Source organism: Triticum aestivum, chromosome 4A, assembly GCF_018294505.1.
Source record: "Triticum aestivum cultivar Chinese Spring chromosome 4A, IWGSC CS RefSeq v2.1, whole genome shotgun sequence".
Lineage (NCBI taxonomy): Eukaryota > Viridiplantae > Streptophyta > Magnoliopsida > Poales > Poaceae > Triticum > Triticum aestivum.
In genome coordinates this window covers 571,432,914-571,459,552 of record NC_057803.1, presented here as the reverse complement: position 1 = coordinate 571,459,552, position 26,639 = coordinate 571,432,914, and the positions used below count along the sequence as shown (strand labels likewise).

At 43.7% G+C, this 26,639-nt stretch overlaps 1 protein-coding gene across 1 annotated transcript; it reads left to right on the top strand.

Moving 5' to 3' along the window:
* Positions 1 to 1,775: 1,775 nt before the first annotated feature.
* On the top strand, positions 1,776 to 3,400 carry LOC123087042 (anthocyanidin 3-O-glucoside 6''-O-acyltransferase). The gene has a single exon (XM_044508943.1). The coding sequence runs from the start codon at positions 1,831 to 1,833 to the stop codon at positions 3,205 to 3,207; it is 1,377 nt and encodes a 458-aa protein (XP_044364878.1). The 5' UTR covers positions 1,776 to 1,830; the 3' UTR covers positions 3,208 to 3,400.
* The last annotated feature ends 23,239 nt before the right edge of the window (positions 3,401 to 26,639 follow it).

Sequence of the window (26,639 nt, the reverse complement as noted above, 5' to 3'; positions counted from 1 at the left end):
ATGGACCAAGGCGTCTGAGAAAGGAATCAACGTCCCCACCTCAACTCATTGTTCCAGAACAAGATATACTCATAGCATAAAGAATGGGTCGAAAGTGTTCCCAACTCCTTCCCCACTCAAACCTTCGGGGGCTAATGATGAAGCTATGTACCTAGGGTAGGGTCATGGATCTGTCCAACATACCCTCCCCAAGGACATCTCTACAAAGAATCAGAAGCAGTCGAAGAGAAAACATCATCCACTCGGCCATGAAGATGTGCTCACTCGACCACCTTGAAGACACTCGACCACCAGATGAGAAACCCTCCACTCTGCAACGGTCATGACTTAAACCATACCTTTATGGGCATTTATAACACTTTATTGTAGACGTTACCAGTAACGCCCCCACCTTTATGAGCATTGAACCCTGTGTAACGGAGGGGAGCTGGGGTCCTGGCGCACTCTATATAAGCCACCCCCTCCTTTGGGACAAGGGTTCGCACTTTCTGTAATTCACACACATATATTCAGTCGGCCGCCTCAGGGCTCCGAGACGTAGGGCTGTTATTTCCTCCGAGAAGGGCCTGAACTCGTAAAACTTGTGTGTACAACTCCTCCATAGCTAGGATCTTGCCTCTACATTCTCACCCCCTACTCTACTGTCAGTCTTAGAACCACGACACCGCCAAAGACACAACTCCACTCGCCCTCTGCCGATGATAAGCTCATCCACGAAATGAGATAGGACTGGGATGACATTATCCCTACACTTTGGGGAGGGGGGGAGGGTCGCCTCACCTTCCCAAACCAAACACGAAACACGAAGACTCCCTACAAAATCTGAAACAAATTGCCCACACCGCTGCACACCAGATCCGAATCTGAGGCCAAGCTCGCTCCCGTGCAGGACTATGCACGGCCGCAGTCTTCCCCTGTGACCTAGCCATGCCAGGCCGCTGTTGAAGATTGCCGCGTTTGGTCCCTCCGACCACTGCCGAACACCACCTGACGAAGAACCCGGCCCCTCCTCAGCCCTCATCTCCTTTGCGGTCCAATGCAGCCCTCCTACACCTCCTCAACAAGACGCCCCCCGATCAGGACCCCCCTCCCGTCGGCGCCATGCAAACTTTGGACGGCGACGTGCCTTGGCAGCTGCGACAGGGGTAAGCGGCAGTTGCTGGCTAGGGTTCGGTCGCCCACCTCGACCTTGCAGCATAAATGGAGTACGTACACTTTTTTTTTTGCATTGGAATACGTAGACAATGGCTATTTGTGAATTGTATTGTTTTACACTTTTTTCGGGTGTATTGTTTGACTCTTCACTTGTGTATTTCATACGGTTCTGATGTTTCTCAGCTGACTGGGATACAACAATTTCTGAGCCGATCCTGCGGACCATTTCATTTAAACGCTGAGATTCGTGTGAGTAAAAGAAATGTATATAAAAAAATCTTAGTAGATTTCTAGCAGCATCTAGAAGCATGCAGGATCCTTTACGCTAGTCATTTATTCTTACAGATTTTTCGTATATTAAAAGGCCTTTAAAGCAGCATCTAGAAGCATGCATGCAGTATCCTTTCACATATCTTTCACTCACGAAGCAGCTTCGCTGCACGTCGATCTGTCCACAAGAGGTCAAGAACGTGTTCGCTAGCTACACGTATCGGGCACGCTTGGTAACCACGGGCAAACTCGAAAAGAAATCTCGGCGCCACCAGAAGAATTGGCCCGTTGCCGTCAGAGATGATGTAAGCAAGCCATACAGTACAGGCCTTCTACTATTAAGCCGCTCTGCCTCTGCTTCATCTCCAAGTCCAAGTGCATCCTCCTCCCAAATACGTAGCAGCAATGGCGCCAGCGCAGCAAGTGCAAGTCTCACCACCCCCGATTCTCAGCATCCTCGAGACCACTCTCGTAGCGCCCTCGCCCAGCGCCGGCGCCGCCCCGCCGGAGTCCTCCCTCCCGCTCACCTTCTTCGACGTCCTCTGGCTCACCTCCCCGCCCGTCGAGCGCGTCTTCTTCTACCGCCTCGCCGCCGACGCCGACGTCCCCGCCATCCTCTCCAACCTCAAGACCTCGCTGGCCAAAGCTCTCGGCGCCTACTACCCGCTCGCCGGCCGCCTCCGCCTCACGCCCGGGACGGCTGACCGCTACGAGATCTACTACCAGCCGGGCGATGGCGTCACCTTCACCGTCGCCGAGTACCGCGACGATGTGGGCTTCGACGACCTCGTCGCTGACAAGCCGAGGGAGGTCCGCAAGATCGCGCCGCTCGCGCCGCCTCTTCCCAAGGGGGGCGCGGTGCTCGCGCTGCAGGCCACCGTGCTGCACCGCGGCCTCGCCATCGGCATGGCCGTGCACCACGCGGCCTGCGACGGCGCCATCTCCACGCGCTTCCTGCACACCTGGGCGGCGGCCGTCACCGGCGCCGTCGCTCCGTCACCTCCTGTCATCGACAGAACACTCGTAAAGGACGCAACGGGTCTCTACGACGTCTTCGTCAAAGCCATGCCGTCCGCCGACGAGATGGAGCACGTCAAGCTGTTGGACGACAAACTCCTCGCCACATTCACACTGTCCAAAGACGACATACAGCGTGTCAAGGACGTGGTAGCCGGCGAGGCGGGGCGGCGAGGCGCGGCGCCGCCGCGATGCTCCTCGCTGGTGGCCACCTTCGGCTTCATGTGGTCATGCTACCAGCGAGCCAGAGAGGATGCAGGAAGCAACGGCGGCGACCGCCCGACGTACTTGGTCTTCCCCGTCGACCACCGCGCGCGGATGAACCCTCCCGTCCCGGACGAGTACCTCGGCAACTGCGTCGGCGGCGCCATGCACGCCGCGCCAATGGACAAGCTCGTGGAAGCCGGCGCCGGCGGCCTCTTCGTCGCGTGCACGGCGGTCGCTGCGGCAATCGAGGAAGCGGTGCGCGGCATCAGATCACCCGAGACGATCGCGTTGTGGTTGGACAAGTTTAGGGAGGCTGCCATGGCCGGCATGTGGACCGTGGCCGGGTCGCCGAGGTTCCGCGTGTACGAGGTGGACTTTGGGTTCGGGCGGCCGGCCAAGGTGGAGATCATGTCCGTGGCGAGAACCGGCGCCATGGCCGTGGCAGAGGGCCGGAGCGGCCGCGGCGGCATCGAGCTGGGCATCTCTCTGCCGGCAGCTGCCATGCAGAGCTTCCAAAAGTGCTTCCAAGATGCCATTGACTCGCTTCATCACCAGTAAACAGGGAGTGATATTTTTTTTGCTGTGCAATCGTGGTAGCTAATCAGGTGAAATTAAGACGTAGATTTGATGTTGAGGAGCAATGGTCAGCGAATCCATCGTGCATATGCACAGCTAGTGATGTTGGCACATTAATCTTCTTGGTAAAAAATTATTTTGGAGGTATATAATCCAAATTTTCTTCCGTGCAAAACAAAACTGTCAAAGTCATGACAGGGTTAAAAAGGTAAGGAAATTTTGATGAAATTTTCAAAATATCGCATATTTCTGTGGGGTCCGAAATACTTGTATCCCTGAAATTTTGAGCCCAGTTCAAACTAAAATTAAATTAGGTCAAGCTAAAATTTGTTGAATTTTGAAAAGTCAAGGTCCAAAATATTTTTTGATATATGTGAAATTTCCAAATTTCGCTACTAATATGCACAAAACCACCACTTTCACGTCATAGCTCTCGGAAGACCACCACTTTACAAAATGTGGCACGCGAACCGAAAATTGACATTGAGAAAAAACATTGATTGAAGATGCTAAGTGTTTTGGCAACATCACTAGTTGGTCAGGCCGTTTATCGGGCTGAGTTCGTGAAAAAAAATTCCACGCGGTGCTTCCCTCCAAACTGAATGAACCCTTACATATGGAGATTTTGATATGGCCTGGGGAAAGCAGGTCGTATTCTTTGTACAAGCTGGCAGCATAGGGCTCAAGGTTAATGAAGACATATGTCATTATTTTCAGACGCAATAGGGACCGAGACAAGAGGATCCAATGTCTAATACTACCTCTTTCTTAGTTTACAGGGCGTGCGCGTGCCCCTAGGTTGTCAATTTGACCAACCTAATACAAGTCATATATTACAAAAAATATATCAATATAAACTTCAGATGTTCTATTTTCAAACCATATAATTTTTGTGTTATATAGTTTATATTAAGGTGATAAAATTGACAACCTAAATATACGCGTAGGACTTGTAAACTGAAACGGAGGTAGTATTATGTTTAATGTTGTTGTTGATATGTTGGTGGTCCTCATTGATAGAGCCAAAGAGGACGGGCTGGTTTGTGGGCTTATTCCTCGTCTCGTGAATGATGATGGGTGTTCATACTAGGACTACAATACCCATACGAAAGGTTTTCACATAGTATCTTTTATTTACGAAACCGTGTGCCCATTTTTGATACAAAGAGTCAAGAGCAGGTTCGGATGACTAGCTAGCTAAGTTAGTTTGTTTTTGCTCACATCGGTTAACAAGGGCCTCGTAACCACTGGAAAACTCAAAATCTACCGTCCCGAAATTTACTAGCAGTAGAATTTTCTCAAAAAGAAACTAGCATTGAAAAAGTCATACATACTGTATTTACCAGCTCCGCAGAGCACCACCACTAAACTGCGAATATGGCTATACCTAACCGATTGCACGCACAATTTAAAACTATTTCACACATCGTCATGCACATCATATCAGCCAGTACACTGTGCATATGTTGTCACATCTGCATGTCTACTCTCTCTCTTTTCTCTATTCTCTCTCACAAACAAATCCATCCCTTTTATTTCACCTTTTCCAACTAAAACCATTTATATCTTTTAAACCAATATTCCGATTTCAAAACAAATTATTTTTGTATAATCATGACGAAAAGACGATTAGAATAAGACTAATATTGAATATATCTCAACTACTTTGAATTTTTAAATGAGTGAAATCTGTTATTGAAACGAGTGAAATGGATGATTTTTTTAATTAAAATGAGTGAAATTAGTTATTGAAATTAGTGAATTAGTGAATCAGTTTTTGAAATGAGTGAAATCTGTTATTGAAAACGAGTGAAATCAGTAAAATGAGATGAAATCAGACTTTGAAATGATTGAAATCTATTATTGAAACAAGTGAAATGTGTTAAATATGCTATTGAAATAAGTGATATGATTGAATAATGTTATCAAAATGAGTGAAGTCTGTTATTGAAAAGAGTGAAATATGTTATTGAAAAATTTAAACTAGTCAAAATATATCCAAAAATGATCTTGTTGCAAAGGTCCTTTTGTCAGGAGTTCAAATATATAAAAATTTCCAAAATCAAAACATTAGTTTAAAAGATGTAAATGATTTAAGTTAGGAAATGTGAAATAAAAGGGTTGGCTTTATTTGGAAGAGAGAAGAGAGAGTGCACATGCTGATGTGACACCATGTGTACCAGCTGATGTGATGTGCATGGCAAGGAAAAAGTCCAAAATAAACCTTAAACTTGTAGATGAAAGCTAAATTGAACCCTGAACTTGTAATCCCAGAAATCAGCACACCGAACTCTTTGATCCCGGTCTATTTTGACCCTTGAGGGCGTTCCCAAACAGAGATTGTTGACATGGCAGATCATCCCGGGATTGTTTGCTGCGAGCGCTATTGGGACGGCCCATCATGCGAGAAGCGAGTGTTTTTTTTAACTTTTTCATAAGGCTTGACTTAAAAATACAAAAATAGAGACACTAGGGGTCGGGGGTACTGAACTTGCAAGTTGGCGCTGCTGTTCTGCACTTGCTAGCCACCTAAGTAGACTAGTAGAGTGCCCGTGTGTTGCTATGGGCCTTAAAAGAATAAGAACATTCTTTTGTTGATACTGGGTTATTCTTAGCATTACTATGTCTTCCTATTCATGTGGATTGGTTGTTACCGATTGCATATCAAATGTCACACGTATACAAAACATAGCCAATAACATACAAAAAATAATTAAAATCCTCTTCACTTGTAATCTATTTCGATAAAAATGCAATTCACTAACATATACTATCAGATCTAAGGCAGAAAATAAAGAAAGTGGTACAAAAACATAGAACTCGTTATTGTGCATTACAAATGATAGGTGGCACATGGATGCCTTTTTATGCTTAAGACCAGTCATCCCATGAAAGCATGTCTATTTTATTATCTATTAATTAAAGAGAACACATGCAGGATTTTGTTCCCTTATTCCACGTTTCTACAACCAGACACTTGATTGCATTTTGCAATTCCTTGGCAAACCATTACACATGAAATTATGCACTTGAAACCATACAGGTTGTGACACATGCCTAACCATTAAAAACCATAGCAACACCAAATATTTTAACATTTTCCCATCTACTATTCATAGCTTGGACAGGCCCCATCTATTTTTTTGCGATAGAAAAGGATTGCATTAATCAAGGAAGATCATTACAATCCTGTTGGCAGAGGGTGCCAATTTCATCAGGTCCATTACGCAGCCATACAGCGGTGCGAGGTACAGAGTGACCCAAGTGTGCAAGTGTATGGCTGACTTTATTCCTACTCCTATTCACATGCGAAATCACATGCTCACGACCTAAGGACAGTAGCCTTTTTATCTCACCAATCATAGCTGCTACGGGTGATCTATTGTGATCAAGCTCCTTGATCATAGTGGCTGCAATAAGACTATCTGTTTCCAGGATGAAGGGCATCGTGCTCCACTCAAGGGCTAGAGCTATCCCTTACATGCATGCTGCCACTTCTGCCTCCAGAGGACTCGTACAAGACGTGAGGTACCTGCAAGATACGGAGTACAAAGAGTCAAGAGCTGGTTCGAATGGCTAGCTAGCGAAGCTAGTTTGTTTTTGCTCACATCAGGCAACTAGGGCCTCGTAACCACTGGAAAACTCGAAATCTACCGTCCCGAAATTTACTAGCAGTAGAATTTTCTCAAAAAGAAATTAGCATTGGAAAAATCATACGTACTGTATTTACTAGCTCCGTAGAGCACGAGTGTTTGACAAAAAACTCAGTTTAGGGGTTCGTGTCCCACAGAACTACCACTTTTTAAAAAGTGGCCGAAAACTACCGAAAAATCGTAATCGCGTGACTAAAAACTACCAAGTTGACGGAATGGTCATTTTGACTGTTTTAACCGTGATTCTGGCCTGAGTGGCCCACGTGCCAGGCTGACGGTCAGCCTAACGGCTAACAGCGCACGCGTGCAGTCGTTAGAGCCACCGCTCGGTCGCACCTGGCCAGCCGGCTCGCCCATTCCCCACCCTCTCTCACTCTCACCCGAGCTCCTCCCTAGCCCTAGCCGATGCAAACTCCAGCGGCGATTCAGGCATACCTCCGGACGTCGTCGGCAGCGCGGCGCAGCGGCCTTCTCAGTCTGAATCTCATCCTTCGCAGAGGTTGGATTAGTCGGCGCCGACACGACCACCGTTGACGACAAGAAGCACAGGTCAAGGTTGGCGGAAGCTTCCTCATTCTGTGGGCGACGGCAGGTACTGCATCTCATCTGTTAGATTCAGAGATTTTAATTGTGAGATTCAGAGATTTTAATTATTTTCATTTAGGAGGAAATTTAGGCTAGTTTTTTTTGCATAGTTAGATTCATCTTTCTATCATGTCTGATAGCTTTGGTGACCTTGCAAATTGTTAATATTGTGCATACTTTGTTGTGTAAGAAACTGAAAAACAGTTTGACAGAAACTCAATATTATGCATACTTAGGTTCAGTTATCCAGTTTTTCGTTAATAAAGGTTATTCATTAAATAATTTTCAGAATTGATGACCCAAAGTGGGCAATTTGGTTCCATTTCAATGCTAGAGAATCCGTGGTTCGAAATCTGTACCAGTCAGACATATCATATTTGATAATGCTTTCTCTTATTGGGAGTGAGGGCTTTGTGGCTGATGATTATATGTACTATTTGATGAGGAGAAAGGATTAGAAGATTTAGATCAAATATGCTGTGAAGATGATGTGCAGCAGATGTTGATCCACTCTCATAATGAAAAGATTCTGAACATAAGAGTAGTGGGAGCTCTTGAGGCATGTAATGCATATGAAAACAGAGATAATTATTTTGCTGAACATTTCACTAACACTCAACAAAGTTGCACTAAGGTGGTGGATATAAGCATGGACTGAAAGGAAGAGCCGAAGAAAAGCATGGTGCAGAGAGAAGCTGACCTTAACCATTTTGAAGGTGACACTGATGTGTCTGAATTTGTTTCTGATGATGAAGTTGCAAATTCAGGTTCAGATGGGAACAATGTGGATTTTTAGTTACAGTATTCCTCTGAAGATGAAGCTGCAAAACAAGATACAACAGTGGTACGGAAACTGAAGGTAGTGAGAAAACCTGGTCCAACCAGCAGATCCCACCATGAGGTTGAGAAAAAGGAGAAAGTAGATTGGTTCCCTGAAGCAGATAAAAAACGTTTCCCTGATGATTATGGCATCAGTGATGAAGAAGATGAGCCTGAAGGATCCTATAAACTACCAAGTGGTAGGAAGAGAAGGAATAAGAAGTTGAAAGACATGATATGGTATGATCAGAAACTTCAACGACCAGTAGAACAGTTCTGTAAGGGCTTGTGCTTCATCACTGTGTATGAGTTCAGAGATGCACTTAGGGATTTTCACATTAGGACTTTGAGAAATTTTCATTACCACAGAAATGCCCTAGATAGGATTATTGTTTGGTGCTTAGAGAGAGCCCAGGGATGTGATTTTTATATATGTGCCTCTAAGTTAGCTCATGAAAAAACATTCTACATCAAGAAGTGTGATATGTTGCACACTTGTGGAGCATGTGCAGAGTCCACAAAGGTTACTACTAAGTGGATGTCAAGGTCAGTAGAGGCAACATTGAGGGAAGACATTAGATCTCCTGTGGATGCAGTAATTAAGAAGACTGATACGTCTCCGTCGTATCTATAATTTTTTATTGTTCCATGCCAATATTATACAACTTTCATATACTTTTGGCAACTTTTTATATTATTTTTTAGACTAACATATTGATCCAGTGCCCACTGCCAGTTCCTGTTTGTTGCATGTTTTTTGTTTCGCAGAAAATCCATATCAAACGGAGTCCAAACGGGATAAAAACTGACGGAGATTTTTTTGGAATATATGTGAATTTTGGGAAGTGGAATCAACGCGAGACGATGCCCGAGGGGGCCACGAGGCAGGGGGACGCGCCCTGGGCCCTCGTGGCCACCCCATAAGGCGGTTGGTGCCCTTCTTTCGCCACAACAAAGCTAATATCCGAATAAAAATCGTGTACAAAATCCAGCCCAATCGGAGTTACGGATCTCCGGGAATTTAAGAAACGGTGAAAGGGCAGAATCAGCAAACGCAGAAACAGAAGGAAACAGAGAGACATATCCAATCTCGGAGGGCTCTCGCCCCTCCCATGCCATGGAGGCCATGGACCAGAGGGGAAACCCTTCTCCCATTTAGGGAGAAGGTCAAGGAAGAAGAAAAAGAAGAAGAAGAAGAAGAAGAAGAAGAAGAAGAAGAAGAAGAAGAAGAAGAAGAAGAAGAAGAAGAAGAAGAAGAAGAAGAAGGGGGGCTCTCTCCCCCTCTCTTCCGGTGGCACCGGAACATCGCCGGGGCCATCATCATCACCGGAATCTACACCAACAACTTCACCGCCATCATCACCAACTCTTCCCCCCTCTATGCAGCGGTGTAACCCCTCTTTTACCCATTGTAATCTCTACTTAAACATGGTGCTAAACGTTGTATATTATTTTCCAGTGATGTATGGCTATCCTATGATGTTTGAGTAGATCCGTTTTGTCCTATGAGTTAATTGATGATCGCGATTGGTTTGAGTTGCATATTTTATTATTGGTGCTGTCCTATGGTGCTCTCCGTGTTGCGCAAGTGTGAGGGATCCCCGCTGTAGGGTTTGCAATATGTTCATGATTTGCTTATGGTGGGTGGCGTGAGTGATAGAAACACAGACCCGAGTAAGTAGGTTGTTTGCGTATGGGAATAAAGAGGACTTGATGCCTTATAATGCTATGGTTGGGTTTTACCTTAATGATCTTTAGTAGTTGCAGATGCTTACTAGAGTTCCAATCATAAGTGCGTATGATCCAACAAGAGAAAGTATGTTAGCTTATGCCTCTCCCTTAGATAAAATTGCAATAATGATTACCGGTCTAGTTATCGATTGCCTAGGGACAAATAACTTTCTTGTGACAAAAATCTCTACTAAAACTAACTTAGTTGTGTCTTCATCTAAACAGCCCCTACTTTTTATTTACGCGCTCTTTATTATCTTGCAAACCTATCGAACAACACCTACAAAGTACTTCTAGTTTCATAGTTGTTTTATGTAAAGCGAATGTTAAGCGTGCGTAGAGTTGTATCGGTGGTCGATAAAACTTGAGGGAATATTTGTTCTACCTTTAGCTCCTCGTTGGGTTCGACACTCTTACTTATCGAAAGAGGCTACAATTGATCCCCTATACTTGTGGGTTATCAAGACCTTTTTCTGGCGCCGTTGCCGGGGAGCAATAGCGTGGGGTGAATATTCTCGTATGTGCTTGTTTGCTTTATCACTAAGTAATTTTTATTTGTCGTTCTAAGTTGTTCTCTATCTTTAGTTATGGATATGGAACACGAACTACCAAAAAAATTAGGTTTACTTTCTACTCATGGAGATGGGGAACCTCCTAAAACCCTCGATGCTCATTATGTAAAAGATATTATGTACTACTTTGATAATCCTGAGAAAACCCCATTCAATTATATAATGGGGGACATGTTAGATCAACGTGAATACTTTAGGGATTATCGCCTGACTCAAAAATGGAAACTATTATGGGATAAAATTTATATGTTGTATTGGTATGCTAGGCAACTATGCTTGAGATATGATTATACTTATTGCTCTAGGATGAAGGCTCCACACCTTCCCTTTTCATGCAAATTTAATGATGATAAAACCTTGGCTTCTTATGCTAATGGTATATATAATTACTATGATGTGGAACAAACATAAGAATTCGTTGCTTTTATGGGTGCTTATGAAATTGAATCTTTGTTTAAAGAGTGTGAAAATCTTGATGATGTTGTTTACAGACCTGAAGATTTTGCTATACTTAAATATTGCTATGAGAATTATGAATTCAATTCTGATATTGATGAATTTATTGAGCGAGTCTCCGCTGTCCAAGAAGAGACTAATATTTTGCAGGAATCGATGGAAGAAGAAATTGATAAAACTACGAGCTCATTGGATGAAAAAGATGATGAGCGGAGCGAAGAACAAAAGGAGGAAGAGCGGATTAGCTACCCGTTCCCACCTTCTAATGAGAGTAACTCTTCAACTCATACATTGTTTAATTTCCCTTCGTGCTTACCGAAGGATGATTGCTATGATCCCGTTGATTCTTTTGAAATATCCCTTTTTGATGATGCTTGCTATGCTTGTGGCCAAGATGCCAATATGAATTATGCTTATGGAGATGAACTTGCTATAGTTCCTTATGTTAAACATGAAATTGTTGCTATTGCACCCACGCATGATAGTCCTATTATCTATTTAAATTCTCCCGACTAAACTATATCGGAGAAGTTTGCCCTTATTAAGGATTATATTGATGGGTTGTGTTTTACTACTACACATGATGATTTTGATAGATATAATATGCATGTGATTTCTGCTCCTACTTGCAATTATTATGAGAGAGGAACTACATCTCCGCCTCTCCATGTTTCCAATATGATAAAATTGCAAGAAACTGTTTATACTATGCATTGGCCTTTACTATGTGTGCATGAATTGTTCTTTTATGACATGCCGATGCATAGGAAGAGAGTTAGACTTCGTTGTTGCATTATATATGTTGCTTTGTGCTCACTACTAAATCACAAATCATTGCTAATTATAACTGGCTTTGATATACCTTGGGATTCGGGTGGATTCATTACTTGAGCACTTTATGCCTAGCTTAATGGCTTTAAAGAAAGCGCTGCCAGGGAGACAACCCAGAAGTATTAGAGAGTCACTTATGTCTGTTGAGTGCTTTTATATAGTTTAAAAACAAAAAAATAAAGAGGGGAACCCAAAACTTTTCAAAAAGGAAAGTGAAAGTGAGAGAGACAAGCATTGTTGAAGTGGGGTAGCTCCTTGAACTTTGTTCATGCTCACGGAAACTTTGTGAATCTTGATTACAGAAACTTTCCAACAAAAATAATTATTCCCTTGCACAATTCCATTGTATTATAAAAATAATGTGCCAAGATTTTCCTTTAGGATGTTTACATTGCTTGTTGGTTTGTGCGGTGCAGAACAAAAACTTTGGCTGTAGTGCGCGATTTTACATTTTTACTGGAATGTCAAATGGTTGTGAAACTTTTTGCACTGTCTTTATATACAAATTGTTTATTTTTCCTAATGTTTGGAGTACCAGATGTATGGTGAATGTTCAGATTACTATAGACTGTCCTATTTAAGACAGATTCTGTTTTTGATGCATAGTTTGCTTGTTTTGATGAAACTATCAATTTCTATCAGTGGATTAAGCCATGAAAAAGTTATATTAAAGTAGCTACAATGCAAAAACAAAATATGAATTGGTTTGCAACAATAATTAGAGTAGTGATTTGCTTTATTATACTAACGGATCTTACCGAGCTTTCTGTTGAGTTTTGTGTGATTGAAGTTTCCAAGTTTTGGGAGAGATCACGATGGATGAAGGAATAAGGAGTGGCAAGAGCCTAAGCTTGGGGATTCCTGATGCACCCCAAGGAAATATTCAAGGACTCCCAAGCAACAAAGCTTGGGGATGCCCCGGAAGGCATCCCCTCTTTCTTCTAACGATCATCAGTAATTTCACTTGGAGCTATATTTTTATTGGTCACATGATATGCGTGAATCTTGGAGCGTCTTTTGTATTTAGTTTTCACTTTTCTTTGATGCACCATGCTGGTATGAGATAGTCCTTGGTTGATTTATAGAATGCTCATTGCACTTCACTTATATCTTTCGTGTATGGCTCTATTGAATGCTTCGTGTGCTTCACTTATATCTTCTGAAGTTTGGATTGCCTGTTTCTCTTCACATAGAAAACCGCCATTTGTAGAATGCTCTTTTGCTTCACTTATATTTGTTAGAGCATGGGCATATCTTTTTTAGAAAGAATTAAACTCTCTTGCTTCACTTATATCTATTTAGAGAGATGACAGGAACTGGTCATTCACATGGATAGTCATAAAATCTTACATAAAACTTGTAGATCACTGAATATGATATGTTTGATTCCTTGCAATAGTTTTGCGATATAAAGATGGTGATATTAGAGTCATGCTAGTGGGTAGTTGTGGATTGTAGAAATACTTGTGTTGAGGTTTGTGATTCCCGTAGCATGCACGTATGGTGAACCGTTATGTAACGAAGTTGGAGCATGAGGTATTTATTGATTGTCTTCCTTATGAGTGGCGGTTGGGGACGAGCGATGGTCTTTTCCTACCAATCTATCCCCCTAGGAGCATGCGCGTAGTACTTTGTTTTGATAACTAGTAGATTTTTGCAATAAGTATGTGAGTTCTTTATAACTAATGTTGAGTCCATGGATTATACGCACTCTCACCCTTTCATCATTGCTAGCCTCTTTGGTACTGTGCATTGCCCTTTCTCACCTCGAGAGTTGGTGCAAACTTCGCCGGTGCATCCAAACCCCGTGATATGATACGCTCTTTCACACATAAGCCTCCTTATATCTTCCTCAAAACAACCACCATACCTACCTATTATGGCATTTCCATAGCCATTCCAAGATATATTGCCATGCAACTTCCATCATCATCATATACATGACTTGAGTATTTATTGTCATATTGCTTTGCATGATCGTAAGATAGCTAGCATGATGTTTTCATGGCTTGTCCGTTTTTTGATGTCATTGCTACGCTAGATCATTGTACATCCCCGTACACCGCCGGATGCATTCATATAGAGTCATATCTTTGTTCTAGTATCGAGTTGTAATATTGAGTTGTAAGTAAATAAAAGTGTGATGATCACCATTATTAGAGCATTGTCCCATGTGAGGAAAGGATGATGGAAGCTATGATTCCCTCACAAGTTGTGATGAGTCTCCGGACTTTACAAAAAAAATAGAAGAGGCCAAAGAAGCCCACAAAAAATAAAAGAGGCCAAAGAAGCCCACCAAAAAAAGAGAAAAAGGAAAAAAATAAAAAAAAATGAGAGAAAAGAGAGAAGGGACAATATTACTATCCTTTTACCACACTTGTGCTTCAGAGTAGCACCATGTTCTTCGTATAGAGAGTCTCTTGAGTTATCACTTCCATATACTAGTGGGAATTTTCATTATAGAACTTGGCTTGTACTCCCTCCGTTCCACAATAGATGGCCCAACTTTATACTAACTTTGGTGCAAAGTTAGTATAAAGTTGGGTTATCTATTTTGGAACGGAGGGAGTATATTCCAACGATGGGCTTCCTCAAGTGCCCTCGGTCTTCATGAGCAAGCAAGTTGGATGCACACCCACTTAGTTTCCATTTTGAGCTTTCATAAACTTATAGATCTAGTGCATCCATTGCATGCCAATCCCTACTCCTCACATTGACATCAATTGATGGGCATCTCCATAGCCCGTTGATTAGCCGCGTCGATGTGAGACTTTCTCCTTTTTGTCTTCTCCACACAACCTCCACTATCATATTCTATTCCACCCATAGTGCTATGTCCATGGCTCACGCTCATGTATTGTGAAAGTTGAAAAGGTTTGAGAACATCAAAAGTATAAAACAACTGCTTGGCTTTTCATCGGGGTTGTGCATGATTTGAATATTTTGTGTGGTGAAGATGGAGCATAGCCAGACCATATGATTTTGTAGGGATAACTTTCTTTGGCCATGTTATTTTGAAAAGACATGATTGATTTATTAGTATGCTTGAAGTATTATTGTCTTAATGTCAAATGATAGACTATTGCTTTGAATTACTCGTGTCTTAATATTCATGCCATGATTAGATTACATGATCAAGATTATTCTAGGTAGCATTCCACATAAAAAAATATCTTTTTTTTCATTTACCTACTCGAGGACGAGCAGGAATTAAGCTTGGGGGTGCTGATACATCTCCGTCGTATCTATAATTGTTTATTGTTCCATGCCAATATTATACAACTTTCATATACTTTTGGCAAATTTTTATACTATTTTTGGGACTAACATATTGATCTAGTGCCCAGTGTCAGTTCCTGTTTGTTGCATGTTTTTTGTTTCGTAGAAAATCCATATCAAACAGAGTCCAAACGGGATAAAAACTGACGGAGATTTTTTTTGGAATATATGTGAATTTTGGGAAGTGGAATCAACGCGAGACGATGACCGAGGGGGCCACGAGGCAGGGGGCGCGCCTTGGGCCCTCGTGGCCACCCCGTAAGGAGGTTGGTGCCCTTCTTTCGCCGCAAGAAAGCTAATATCTGGATAAAAATCATGTCCAAAATTCAGCCCAATCAGAGTTACAGATCTCCGGGAATTTAATAAACGGTGAAAGGGCATAATCAGTGAAAGCAGAAACAGAGAGACAGATCCAATCTCGGAGGGGCTCTCGCCCCTCCCATGCCATGGAGGCCATGGACTAGAGGGGAAACCCTTCTCCCATCTAGGGAGAAGGTCAAGGAAGAAGAAGAAGAAGGGGGGCTCTCCCCCCCTCTCTTCCGGTTTTAGGTAAAGCGAACGTTAAGCATGCGTAGAGTTGTATTAGTGGTCGATAGAACTTGAGGGAATATTTGTTCTACCTTTAGCTACTCGTTGGGTTCGACACTCTTACTTATCTAAAGAGGCTAAAATTGATCCCCTATACTTGTGGGTTATCAAAGACCAAGACTAAGTTTTGAGTGGATGTATCAAGAAGTGTGGCATATAGGGCAAGGAGGAAGGCTGTTGATGTAGTTTGAGGTGACCACAAGCAGCAGTACTTGAGGCTCAGGGGTTATCTTCAAGCAGTTCTTAACACAAACCCAGGTAGCAGGTGTATAGTAACAACATTTGAAGATCCAGAGAACCCAGCACCTACTCCTAGATTCAAGTATATGTTCTACTGTTTAGCAGCTTCAAAGAAAGGTTTCCTTAATAGTTGCAGACCATTTATAGGTCTTGATGGATGCTTCATCAAGTTAACCACTGGACAGCAAATTCTTGCAGCCACAAGAAGGGATGGAAACAACAATATTTATCCTATAGCTTTTGGTGTGGTTGACAAGGAAGGCGGTGATAGTTGGAATTGGTTTTTAACTCAATTGAGATGTTGCATTGGCAGTGGCAACAAATCTAGAACATACACTATCATATCTGACAAGCAAAAGGTTGGGAAGAATTTGGTCCATTACCTCAGTAGCACATCCTATGAATCTCCTGCCAGTGTCAGTGCCTTCAAATGCCACAAACTTGCCTAGTCTCTGCCTATGCAGGATGCACCTTCTCTCAGATTCAGTCACAGGGCCACGGAAACTAGGGTCTATCGCAGTGTCAGGAGTTTGCTGCAACAACAAACACACACACACACACACACACACACACACATATATATATATATATACATATATATATATATATATATATATATATATATATATATATCAACTACCACTCACATATATCAACTTAAATGGAAGAAATCTCAAATATCTTTAAACCCTAACCCTAACCCTAGAACAGACATGAGAGGGAGAGGATAGACCGAGATGACTTACAAAGTACTCCATCTGCATGCTGCTGAACTCGCTCATGTGCTCATCATCGTTGGCGACTTCACTAGTTGGTCAGGCCCGTTTATTGGGCTGAGTTCGTGGAAAAAAATTCCATGCGGTGCTTCCCTCCAAACCGAATGAGCCCTTACATATGAAGATTTTGATGTGGCATGGGGAAGCAGGTCATATCCTTTGTACAAGCTGGCAGCGTAGGGCTCAAGGTTAATGAAGATATAGGTCATTATTTTCAGACGCAATAGGGACCGAGACAGGATGATCCGATGTCTCATATCATGTTTAATGTCGTTGCTGATATGTTGGCGGTCCTCACTGATAGGAGCCAAAGAGGACGGGCTGTTTTGTGGGCTTATACCTCATCTCGTGAATGATGGGGTGTTCATACTAGTACTACAATACCCATACGAAGGGTTTTCACATAGTATTTTTTATTTACGAAACCGTGTGCCCATTTTTTCTATAAAGAGTTGATACGTCCATTTCGCATCATGCTTTTATATCGATATTTATTGCATTATGGGCTGTTATTACACATTATATCACAATACTTATGCCTATTCTCTCTTATTTTACAAGGTTTACATGAAGAGGGGGGATGCCGGCAGCTGGAATTCTGGGCTGGAAAAGGAGCAAATATTGGAGACCTATTCTGCACATCTCCAAAAGTCCTGAAACTCCATGGGAGCACTTTTCAGAATATATAAAAAATATAGGGCGCAAGAAGTACCAGAGGGGGGCCACCCACCAGCCACGAGGGTGGGGGGTGCGCCCTACCCCCTGGGAGCGCCCCCTGCCTCGTGGGCCCCCTGGTGGCCCTCCGATGCCCATCTTCTGCTATATGAGGTCTTTCGTCCGAGAAAAAATCATAAGCAAGCTTATGGGACGAAACTCCGCCGCCACGAGGCGGAACCTTGGCGAAACCAATCTAGGGCTCCGGCGGAGCTGTTCTGCCAGCGAAACTTCCCTCCGGGAGGGGGAAATCATCACCATCGTCATCACCAACGATCCTCTCATCGGGAGGGGGTCAATCTCCATCAACATCTTGACCAGCACCATCTAATCTCAAACCCTAGTTCATCTCTTGTATCCAATTTTTGTATCCAAACCTCAGATTGGTACCCGTGGGTTGCTAGTAGTGTTGATTACTCCTTGTAGTTGATGCTAGTTGGTTTACTTGGTGGAAGATCATATGTTCAGATCCAATATGCATATTAATACCCCTCTGATTATGAACATGAATATGCTTTGTGAGTAGTTACGTTTGTTCCTGAGGACATGGGAGAAGTCTTGCTATTAGTAGTCATGTGAATTTGGTATTCATTCAATATTTTGATGAGATGTATGTTGTCATCCCTCTAGTGGTGTCATGTTGTGACGCCCGGATATTTAAGCTACAGTGAACCTCTGCTAATGATGCCATGTCACCTCGTTTACTGTTGCTAATCTCGCGTCGGTTCAAAACTTTCAAATTCAAAATTTAAATATTGTCAAACATCAAAAGTTTTCAAACATCAAAACAAAAATGTTCGGTTAGTGCCAAATATTACATAGGTAATTATAGTAAAGAAAACACAAATTTATAAAATACTTATATGCCCTAAGTTGAATTAAAACAGTAAAAGAAAATAAATAAAAGGAAAAGGAACAAAACAGAAAGCAAAAATAAAAGAAAAGAACCCCCCGGCCCCTTGGGCTTCGGCCCACCAGGCCACAACCGGCCAGGCCACCGGCCCAACTGGGCAAAGGCCCAGCCGGCCACCCCCCATTCCCCATATCCCCCACGACCCAAACCCTAACCCCACCCTGTCGCCCCACTCGCCCCCCCCGCTCACTCTCTACACGCCGTTCGAGGCCGAGGCCATTGACCCCGGCAAGCGCGACTGCGCCCTCGCGCCGCCCCGCTGCCGCCCTTGCTCCCCGTGCCGAGCCTCGTCGTCGCGTGCCGCGTCCACTACTACATCCGCGCCATGCCTGCCGCCTGCTGTGCGCGCCCGCAGGCTCCCCCTGGTGTCGCGCTTGGCCGCTGCCCCCTCACCTTGCCGGCCCGCTCCGGCCGGCTGCGGCTGCCCTGCCGTGGCCGCCGGCCAGCCCGCGCATGCTCGGGTCCAGGCAACCCCGCGCCCGGCGCCCAACGCCACACACGCTCGCCCTGCAAAGGCCTTTGGCCCAATGACGGACGGGGCCCGTGCCCAGAACGTAAAAAATGAATTAAAAAGAAATTTAAAAAATAAGTAAATAAAAATGTTAATTAATTAATTAACTAAATTAATTAACTTAATTAATCCTGTTTAATTAAACTAACTAAACATTAGGTACCTAATTAACTAATTAAACTGATTAATAGGTTAATTAGGTTATTGTGTCAATGACAGACGGGACCCACACGTCAGTTTGACCCAGTCAACCCCCTGTTGACTGCTGATGTCATGCTGATGTCATGCTGACATCAGCAAACACTATTCTAGATAATGTTAGTTTAAGTTAATTAATTAAATTCTAAAAATGTTTTAAAACTTTAGAAAATCATGTAAAATAAACCGTAGCTCAGATGAAAATACTTTCTACATGAAAGTTGCTCAGAACGACGAGACAAATCCGGATACGCAGCCCGTTCGTCCGCCACGCATCCCTAGCATAGTGAACACGCAAATTTCCCCCTCCAATTCATCTGTCCGAAAACGCGAAACCCCAGGGATATTTTCCCGGATGTTCCCCCCTTCGTCGGTACCACCTCATACCACGTTAGGGCACACCTAGCACCACGTATTGTCCTGTTATGCCTTGTGATGCTTTGATTGCACTGTTATTTATTGTGTTCCCCTCCGTTACTTCTTTCTGGTAGACCCCGAGACCGCTGCCGGTACCCCTGTTGTCGACTACGGTGTTGACGACCCTTCTTGCCAGAGCAACCAGGCAAGCCCCCCCTTGATCACCAGATATCGCCTAATCTCCTCTATACTGCTTGCATTAGAGTAGTGTAGCATGTTACTGCTTTTCGTTATTCCTATACTTCTGCGTAGCCTGTCCTTGCTACTACTGTTGTTACCTTTACCTGCTATCCTACTGCTTAGTATAGGATGCTAGTGTTCCATCAGTGGCCCTACACTCTTGTCCGTCTGCCATGCTATACTACTGGGCCGTGATCACTTCGGGAGGTGATCACGGGCATATACTATATACTTTACACTGTTACATTACCTGTGATACTGTTCAGAGATGGGGGCTGAAGGGGCAGGTGGCTCCATCCCGGTAGAGGTGGGCCTGGGTTCCCGACGGCCCCCGACTGTTACTTTGTGGCGGAGCGACAGGGCGGGTAGCGACCACCTAGGTGAGAGGTGGGCCTGGCCCTGGTCGGCGTCCGTGGTTATTTCAAAATAACACGCTTAACGAGATCTTGGTATTTGATCTGAGTCTGGCTACTGGCCTATACACACTAACCATCTACGTGGGGACAGTTATGGGTACTCGAAGTCGTGGTATCAGCCGAAGCCTTCGTGACGTCAGCGACTAAGCGTTGCATGCCGGGTTGGACCGCGTAACGCAACTTCCTTTGTAATGGAGGTTGCTAGGTCTGCTCTCCGGCCGTGTTCGCAACGTACATGTGTGCAAAGGGCGATGGGCCCAGACCCCTGCGCCGTAGGATTTAGACCGGCGTGCTGACCTCTCTGTTGTGCCTAGGTAGGGCTGCGACGTGTTGATCTTCCGAGGCCGGGCATGACCCAAAAAAGTGTGTCCGGACAAAGGGGATCGAGCGTGTTGGGAAATGTGGTGGACCCCTGCAGGGAAGTTGATCTATTCGAATAGCCGTGTCCCTCGATAAAAGGATGACCTGGAGTTGTACCTTGACCTTATGACAATTAGAACGTGATACTTAATAAAACACACCCTTCCAAATGCCAGATACAACCGGTGGTCGCTCTCTCACAGGGCGACGAGGGGAGGATCATCGGTTAGGATTATGCTATGCGATGATACTTGGTGAACTTACCATCTACTCTCTTCTCCTACTGCAAGATGGAGGTTACCAGAAGCGTAGTCTTCGATAGGACTAGCTATCCCCCTCTTATTCCGGCATTCTGCAGTTCAGTCCACACATGATAGCCTTTTCCATTTGATACCAATGCATACATATGTAGTGTAGCTCCTTGCTTGCGAGTACTTTGGATGAGTACTCACGATTGCTTTGCTCCCTCTTTTCCCGCTTTCTATACCCGATTGCTGCGACCAGATGATGGAGCCCAGGAGCCAGACGCCACTGTTGATGACAACTACTACTACCCGGGAGGTGCCTACTACTACGTGCAGCCCGCTGATGACGACCAGGAGTAGTTTAGGAGGATCCCAGGCAGGAGGCCTGCGCCTCTTTCAATCTGTATCCCTGTTTGTGCTAGCCTTCTTAAGGCAACTTGTTTAACTTATGTCTGTACTCAGATATTGTTGCTTCCGCTGACTCGTCTATGATCGAGCTCTTGTATTTGAGCCCTCGAGGCCCCTGGCTTGTAATATGATGCTTGTATGAATTATTTTATTTGTAGAGTTGTGTTGTGATATCTTCCCGTGAGTCCCTCATCTTGATCATACACGTTTGCGTGTATGATTAGTGTACGATTGAATTGGGGGCGTCACAAGTTGGTATCAGAGCCGACTGCCTGTAGGAATCCCCTTTCCAAACTCCTTGGCCGAAGTTGAGTTTAGTCATTGATTTTTTTACTAACTTGGCAGTGCGGCTTACGGGCCCACGTCGCCATTGGGTGGTATTAGGATCTTTTACTCCTTGATCTTTACTCCAGGATTCTGAACTCTCTCCTATTCGGGTATAATGAATTTACTAAAATCTAACTTTAGGTTCTCGAAAATACTTTCTCCCGGAGAGCCCCTTCAGTCGAGATGATCGCCGACTGCACTAGAAGATTTCGAAGATACTCTCCGATATTCTCTCGAGACCTTGTGCCCATTGCTTTTGCAATTCGCTACCACCGAAATATTCCTATGGATAAATGCTTACACCTATCATTCTTGCTTTTATTCCCAGCCGATCTTGTTATTACAAGATACCCCGAGAATACTTTGTGCTACTGCCTTGTAGTTCCTTGCCGTAGAAATACTCCTACGGATAATTCCTCACACTTAATGAGCATCTGCTCATTCCCAGTTGTTCATGTGTTTCTCAAAAGTCTTCGAAATACTATTTGATCCTCCAAAAATCCTTAGTAGCTTATTGCTCTACAATACTTGTCTGCTAGTATTATGGGTGCTTTCCATATGTCTCACAATATTTGTTAGTATCCCTAGACACCGTCATTCTGATCCTATTGATTCAACATAAGTGCGAATGCACGCAATCATCAGTTGATCCTTTAAATTATCTTTCCGGCTCAGACGCCATTTGAACATGAGCTTGTTCTCGACCAATCTATTTTCCGTCAATTGTACCCTTAGGTTTATCGAACTTATCCACCCTTGATCAGAGCATCTGCTTGTGATCCTTCGATTTGGAAATCATAACTCCTTTGATATCTAAGCATCAAATTATTCAGATGTTCTATAATATGATGCCCGTGCATTCTTTCTTCCTATGATTGAGTACCGATACTCACATCAGCTCCGTTGTGGATCGCCCGATCCATTGTTGGATTTCATCCAACATCGTCCTTCATATGCAATAACCTTGTGAGCCTTTCCACGGGTATATAATGCCTTTGGTAAATTGTATCCTCTCCTTTTGTCAACCATGCTCTACTTTCGAGCTTGTATTATTTACTCCGAAATTTGTGGTATAGGTTCCTAAGATGCCCTGATGGGTTGAACCAACGCCTTCCCTAATCTGTGTGAACCCGAAAGGTTTGATGGGTCATACTTATCTGGTATTGCACCAGGTAAAACTTTCAACAACTAGTGTCATTTTCTAAACATGAGAAGTGAATGGAAGGTTATACATTGAATAAGTGGGAGTCGACCTTGAACTTTGTGTTCATGCCCATGGGCATGATGTAGATTCTATCATGGAAGCTTCTTGTAATAATAGCTATTTCCTTGATATAATAACCTTTGGTATCGCTGGATTGATCCTTTGCAGTCGTGGTTCCGACCAAATGTTCTTCTCTGATTCCATTTCTCGGTCAAGTTTAAGCACTTGTCTTCTGTGGATCAATACCCCAGTCCAACCTCTACTTTGATCTGTCGTCGAGTATTACCCCCCTGGTATCTCGAGATTATCACGGAACTACATAACTTCTTATGAGTTCTTCATCAAGTACTACATCCTCACTGATTCCAAATTTTTCTCGGGCTCTGAGTTATTAAACACTCAAAGACACCGATAACTGAATCGAGTTCGCATCGCGATTAAACAACTCTTGGTAACCTTCATTACTTACAAAATTTAATAGCCGATCACATCGTTCCTAGCCTAATTGGCTATATCATTATCGTGCTGAATTTAACTGTGCTACCTGGTCCTTATTCCTGGAGCATAACTATCGGCGATGAGCTAAGCTTACGTCGATCTTCCTCATTTTATCGTTTCACCTCGAACAACAAGCTTGATTCCGAGTTGGTGTCGTATCCATAGACCCAATAATCTTTCACTGCATCATTCCTTTTACTTGATGCAGTCATTGTTCGATTGCTTCTTCGTAGAGCCTCTCGAGAAAATTTGTCATGATCATTATCAACATCTTGACTCCTTCCTGGATATCAATTGAATTCATGATGAGAAATACCATCCTTGCCCTCGATGATTTGTTTTATCATCGATCATTTTATTGCTTTCCATTCAACACAAAATTGTTCATATTTTGTGTTATACCTTGGGTTCCTTGCTACCCATCATTTGTTCTTCTTTACCTTGAAGTATTACCGTCCCTTATGTCAAGAATGTCATGAGAACTTCACCACCTCTTAAGAATTCTTGGTATAGTGGTACTTCTCAGCATCACCATTCTTTCTTGGTCCTCATATTGATTCCAACCGGGATACCAACAGGTGAACGACGCTGTTTGGATTCTACCCTTCTAGCAACCCTATTGCTTTGAAGTTAATGGTCGAACGTTCATTCTTAGACTATTGATCACTGAATAACCATTCTAACATTTGATCATGCTACCTAAGGCCATACTTTGAGCACCCTTTTCAACTAATGTTTAATTGTGTATGTTTTTCCTTGAGCATACATCATTACATCATTTGATCCGACAAATGTTATCTCCTTGTCCACATAACTGTGGAAATCCATCTTTTTGGATACCTCGTTGAATTATTGCTGAGCCCATCAGCCACCTCCTCATCCTCTCCTTGGCTTAATGATGAATCCCTTCGTGTATCCAGAGTCTGACCTTTGATTGAAGACCATGTCAATGCTATCTCGAAGCATGTCTGTGGTCCTCCGATTTTCAAAGAGAACATTTGAAGCCCAATGCTAAATGTTTCCTACTCAATTACCCAAACACCACTGTATGGGTAATGTCATGAGATTCCCCCCTTACCTAAAGGGTTTTCTACGTTAGATCCTGTCATAAATATCATGTTCTGCTTGTCCTTGGGAAGGATATACCCCTGAAATGTGTGTTTAAACACATTTTCCTTTCCATTGTTCTGTTTAGTCTGATAATCACGTTTTCCTTTCCATTGTTTTGTTTAACCTTCTTGAGGTTTATATGATCTAAGCAGTAATAAGTCACTGCTTTTGTAAGCACCTCGGTGTACAACTCTGTCAGTAAGAACCTGTTACTATTGTTGATGACATTCCGGTAACCACCGATGGACGAGAACCTTGCCTATTGGCCCGCCTCGTTCAACGAGCAGGAAAATGGTTCTCTTCGTCCATCGCCCTTGGTACCGATGTTGTTGCCAAAATAACCGACATACTATCCTCTGACATGCCTTACTTACATGATCGTGCAAGATGTCATCGACCTTCCTACTTTTAACCACATGGTGGTCCCATAACCCGCAGTTCCACAGGATCGAAACCTGACTCTCCTGTACACCCTATTGTCAAAGTTATTCCTCACGTTTGACTTCGTATGTAATTCAAGAGCCACCTTCCTAGTGATCCATTCTGGTATCAGACGCAATATTTGTTCTCATTGCTCTGAACCCCTTTCACCTTCTGTTTGGGCATCGAACGATTGTCTGGCTACTTGAAACTTCTTATTTTACCTTCGAACTTTACTCTCGAGGTGTTTTAATTGTTCAACTCGAGAGGTTCTCATATGCTCATTCATGGGTTAAACCCAGATTATTACCCTTATAGCATTCTGTCATTGTCGATCTGCCCCATTACCTATTCGTAAGTATGAAGGAACCCCCAAAGAAAGGATTACGACTTCATAATGATGACCTGAAGCAGTGGAATGAAGACATCAACGTAATGGATCGACCTCTTCGATAAGAGCAACCAAGACTGAGAAGATTCGTTAGAATTTTGTAAACAAACCTTTCCCCCTTAGACCCCCTCTTAAATCTCGGGACGAGATTTTTTGTAGTGGAGGAGAATTGTGACGCCCGGATATTTAAGCTATGGTGAACCTCTGCTAATGATGCCACATCACCTCGTTTACTATTGCTAATCTCGCGTCGGTTCGAAACTTTCAAATTCAAATTTAAATATTGTCAAACATCAAAAGTTTTCAAACATCAAAACAAAAATGTTCGGTTAGTGCCAAATATTACATAGGTAATTATAGTAAAGAAAACACAAATTTATAAAATACTTATCTGCCCTAAGTTGAATTAAAACAGTAAAAAAAATAAATAAAAGGAAAATGAACAAAACATAAAGAAAAAATAAAAGAAAAGAACCCCCCGGCCCCTTGGGCTTCGGCCCACCAGGCCACAACCGGCCAGGCCACCGGCCCAACTGGGCAAAGGCCCAGCCGGCCACCCCCCATTCCCCATATCCCCCACGACCCAAACCCTAACCCCACCCTGTCGCCCCACTCGCCCCCCCGCTCACTCTTTGCACGCCGTTCGGGGCCGAGGCCATCGACCCCAGCTCGTGCGACCGCGCCCTTGCGTCGCCCCGCTGCCGCCCTTGCTCCCCGTGCCGAGCCCCGTCGCCGCGTGCCGCGTCCACTGCTGCATCCGTGCCACGCCCACCACCTGCTATGCGCGCCCGCAGGCTCCCCCTGGTGTCGCGCTTGGCCGCCGCCGCCTCACCTCGCCGGCCCGCTCCGGTCGGCTGCGGCTGCCCTGCCGTGGCCGCCGGCCAGCCCGCGCACGCTCGGGTCCAGGCGACCCGGCGCCCGGCGCCCAACGCCACACAAGCCCACCGTGCAAAGGCCTTTGGCCCAATGACGGATGGGGCCCATGCCCAGAACGTAAAAAATGAATTAAAAAGAAATTAAAAAAATAAGTAAATAAAAATGTTAATTAATTAATTAATTAACTAAATTAATTAACTTAATTAATCCTGTTTAATTAAACTAACTAAACATTAGGTACCTAATTAACTAATTAAACTGATTAATAGGTTAATTAGGTTATTGTGTCAATGACAGACGGGCACACGTCCGTTTGACCTAGTCAACCCCCTGTTGACTGCTGACGTCATGCTTAGGGATGAAAACGGAGCGGATACGGACGGAACTCGGTGCTACCATATTTGTTTTCATATTTTTTTGCAGAAGCGGAAATGAATACGGAAACCCCGGAAATGAATACGGAAACAAATACTACCGGAAACAGACACGGTGCGAATACAGAGCGGGCACGAAAAAAGAACGGTGTGTTGACCGGAACTTAAAACCCCCTTGAATCACAGAGAAATACACACACAAAACAAAGAAATTTAAGAAATTTTTAACATGGCTACATGATAATATGGTTGTGTTGGTAACATAGGGTAGTATTGTAATAGTACATGACAATTCCATATTGTGTCTAGTTGAGAATGTGTG

Bases quoted from the DNA above. Each gene is read 5' to 3' on its own strand.
- LOC123087042 (XM_044508943.1), top strand. From the start codon at position 1,831: ATGGCGCCAGCGCAGCAAGTGCAAGTCTCACCACCCCCGATTCTCAGC.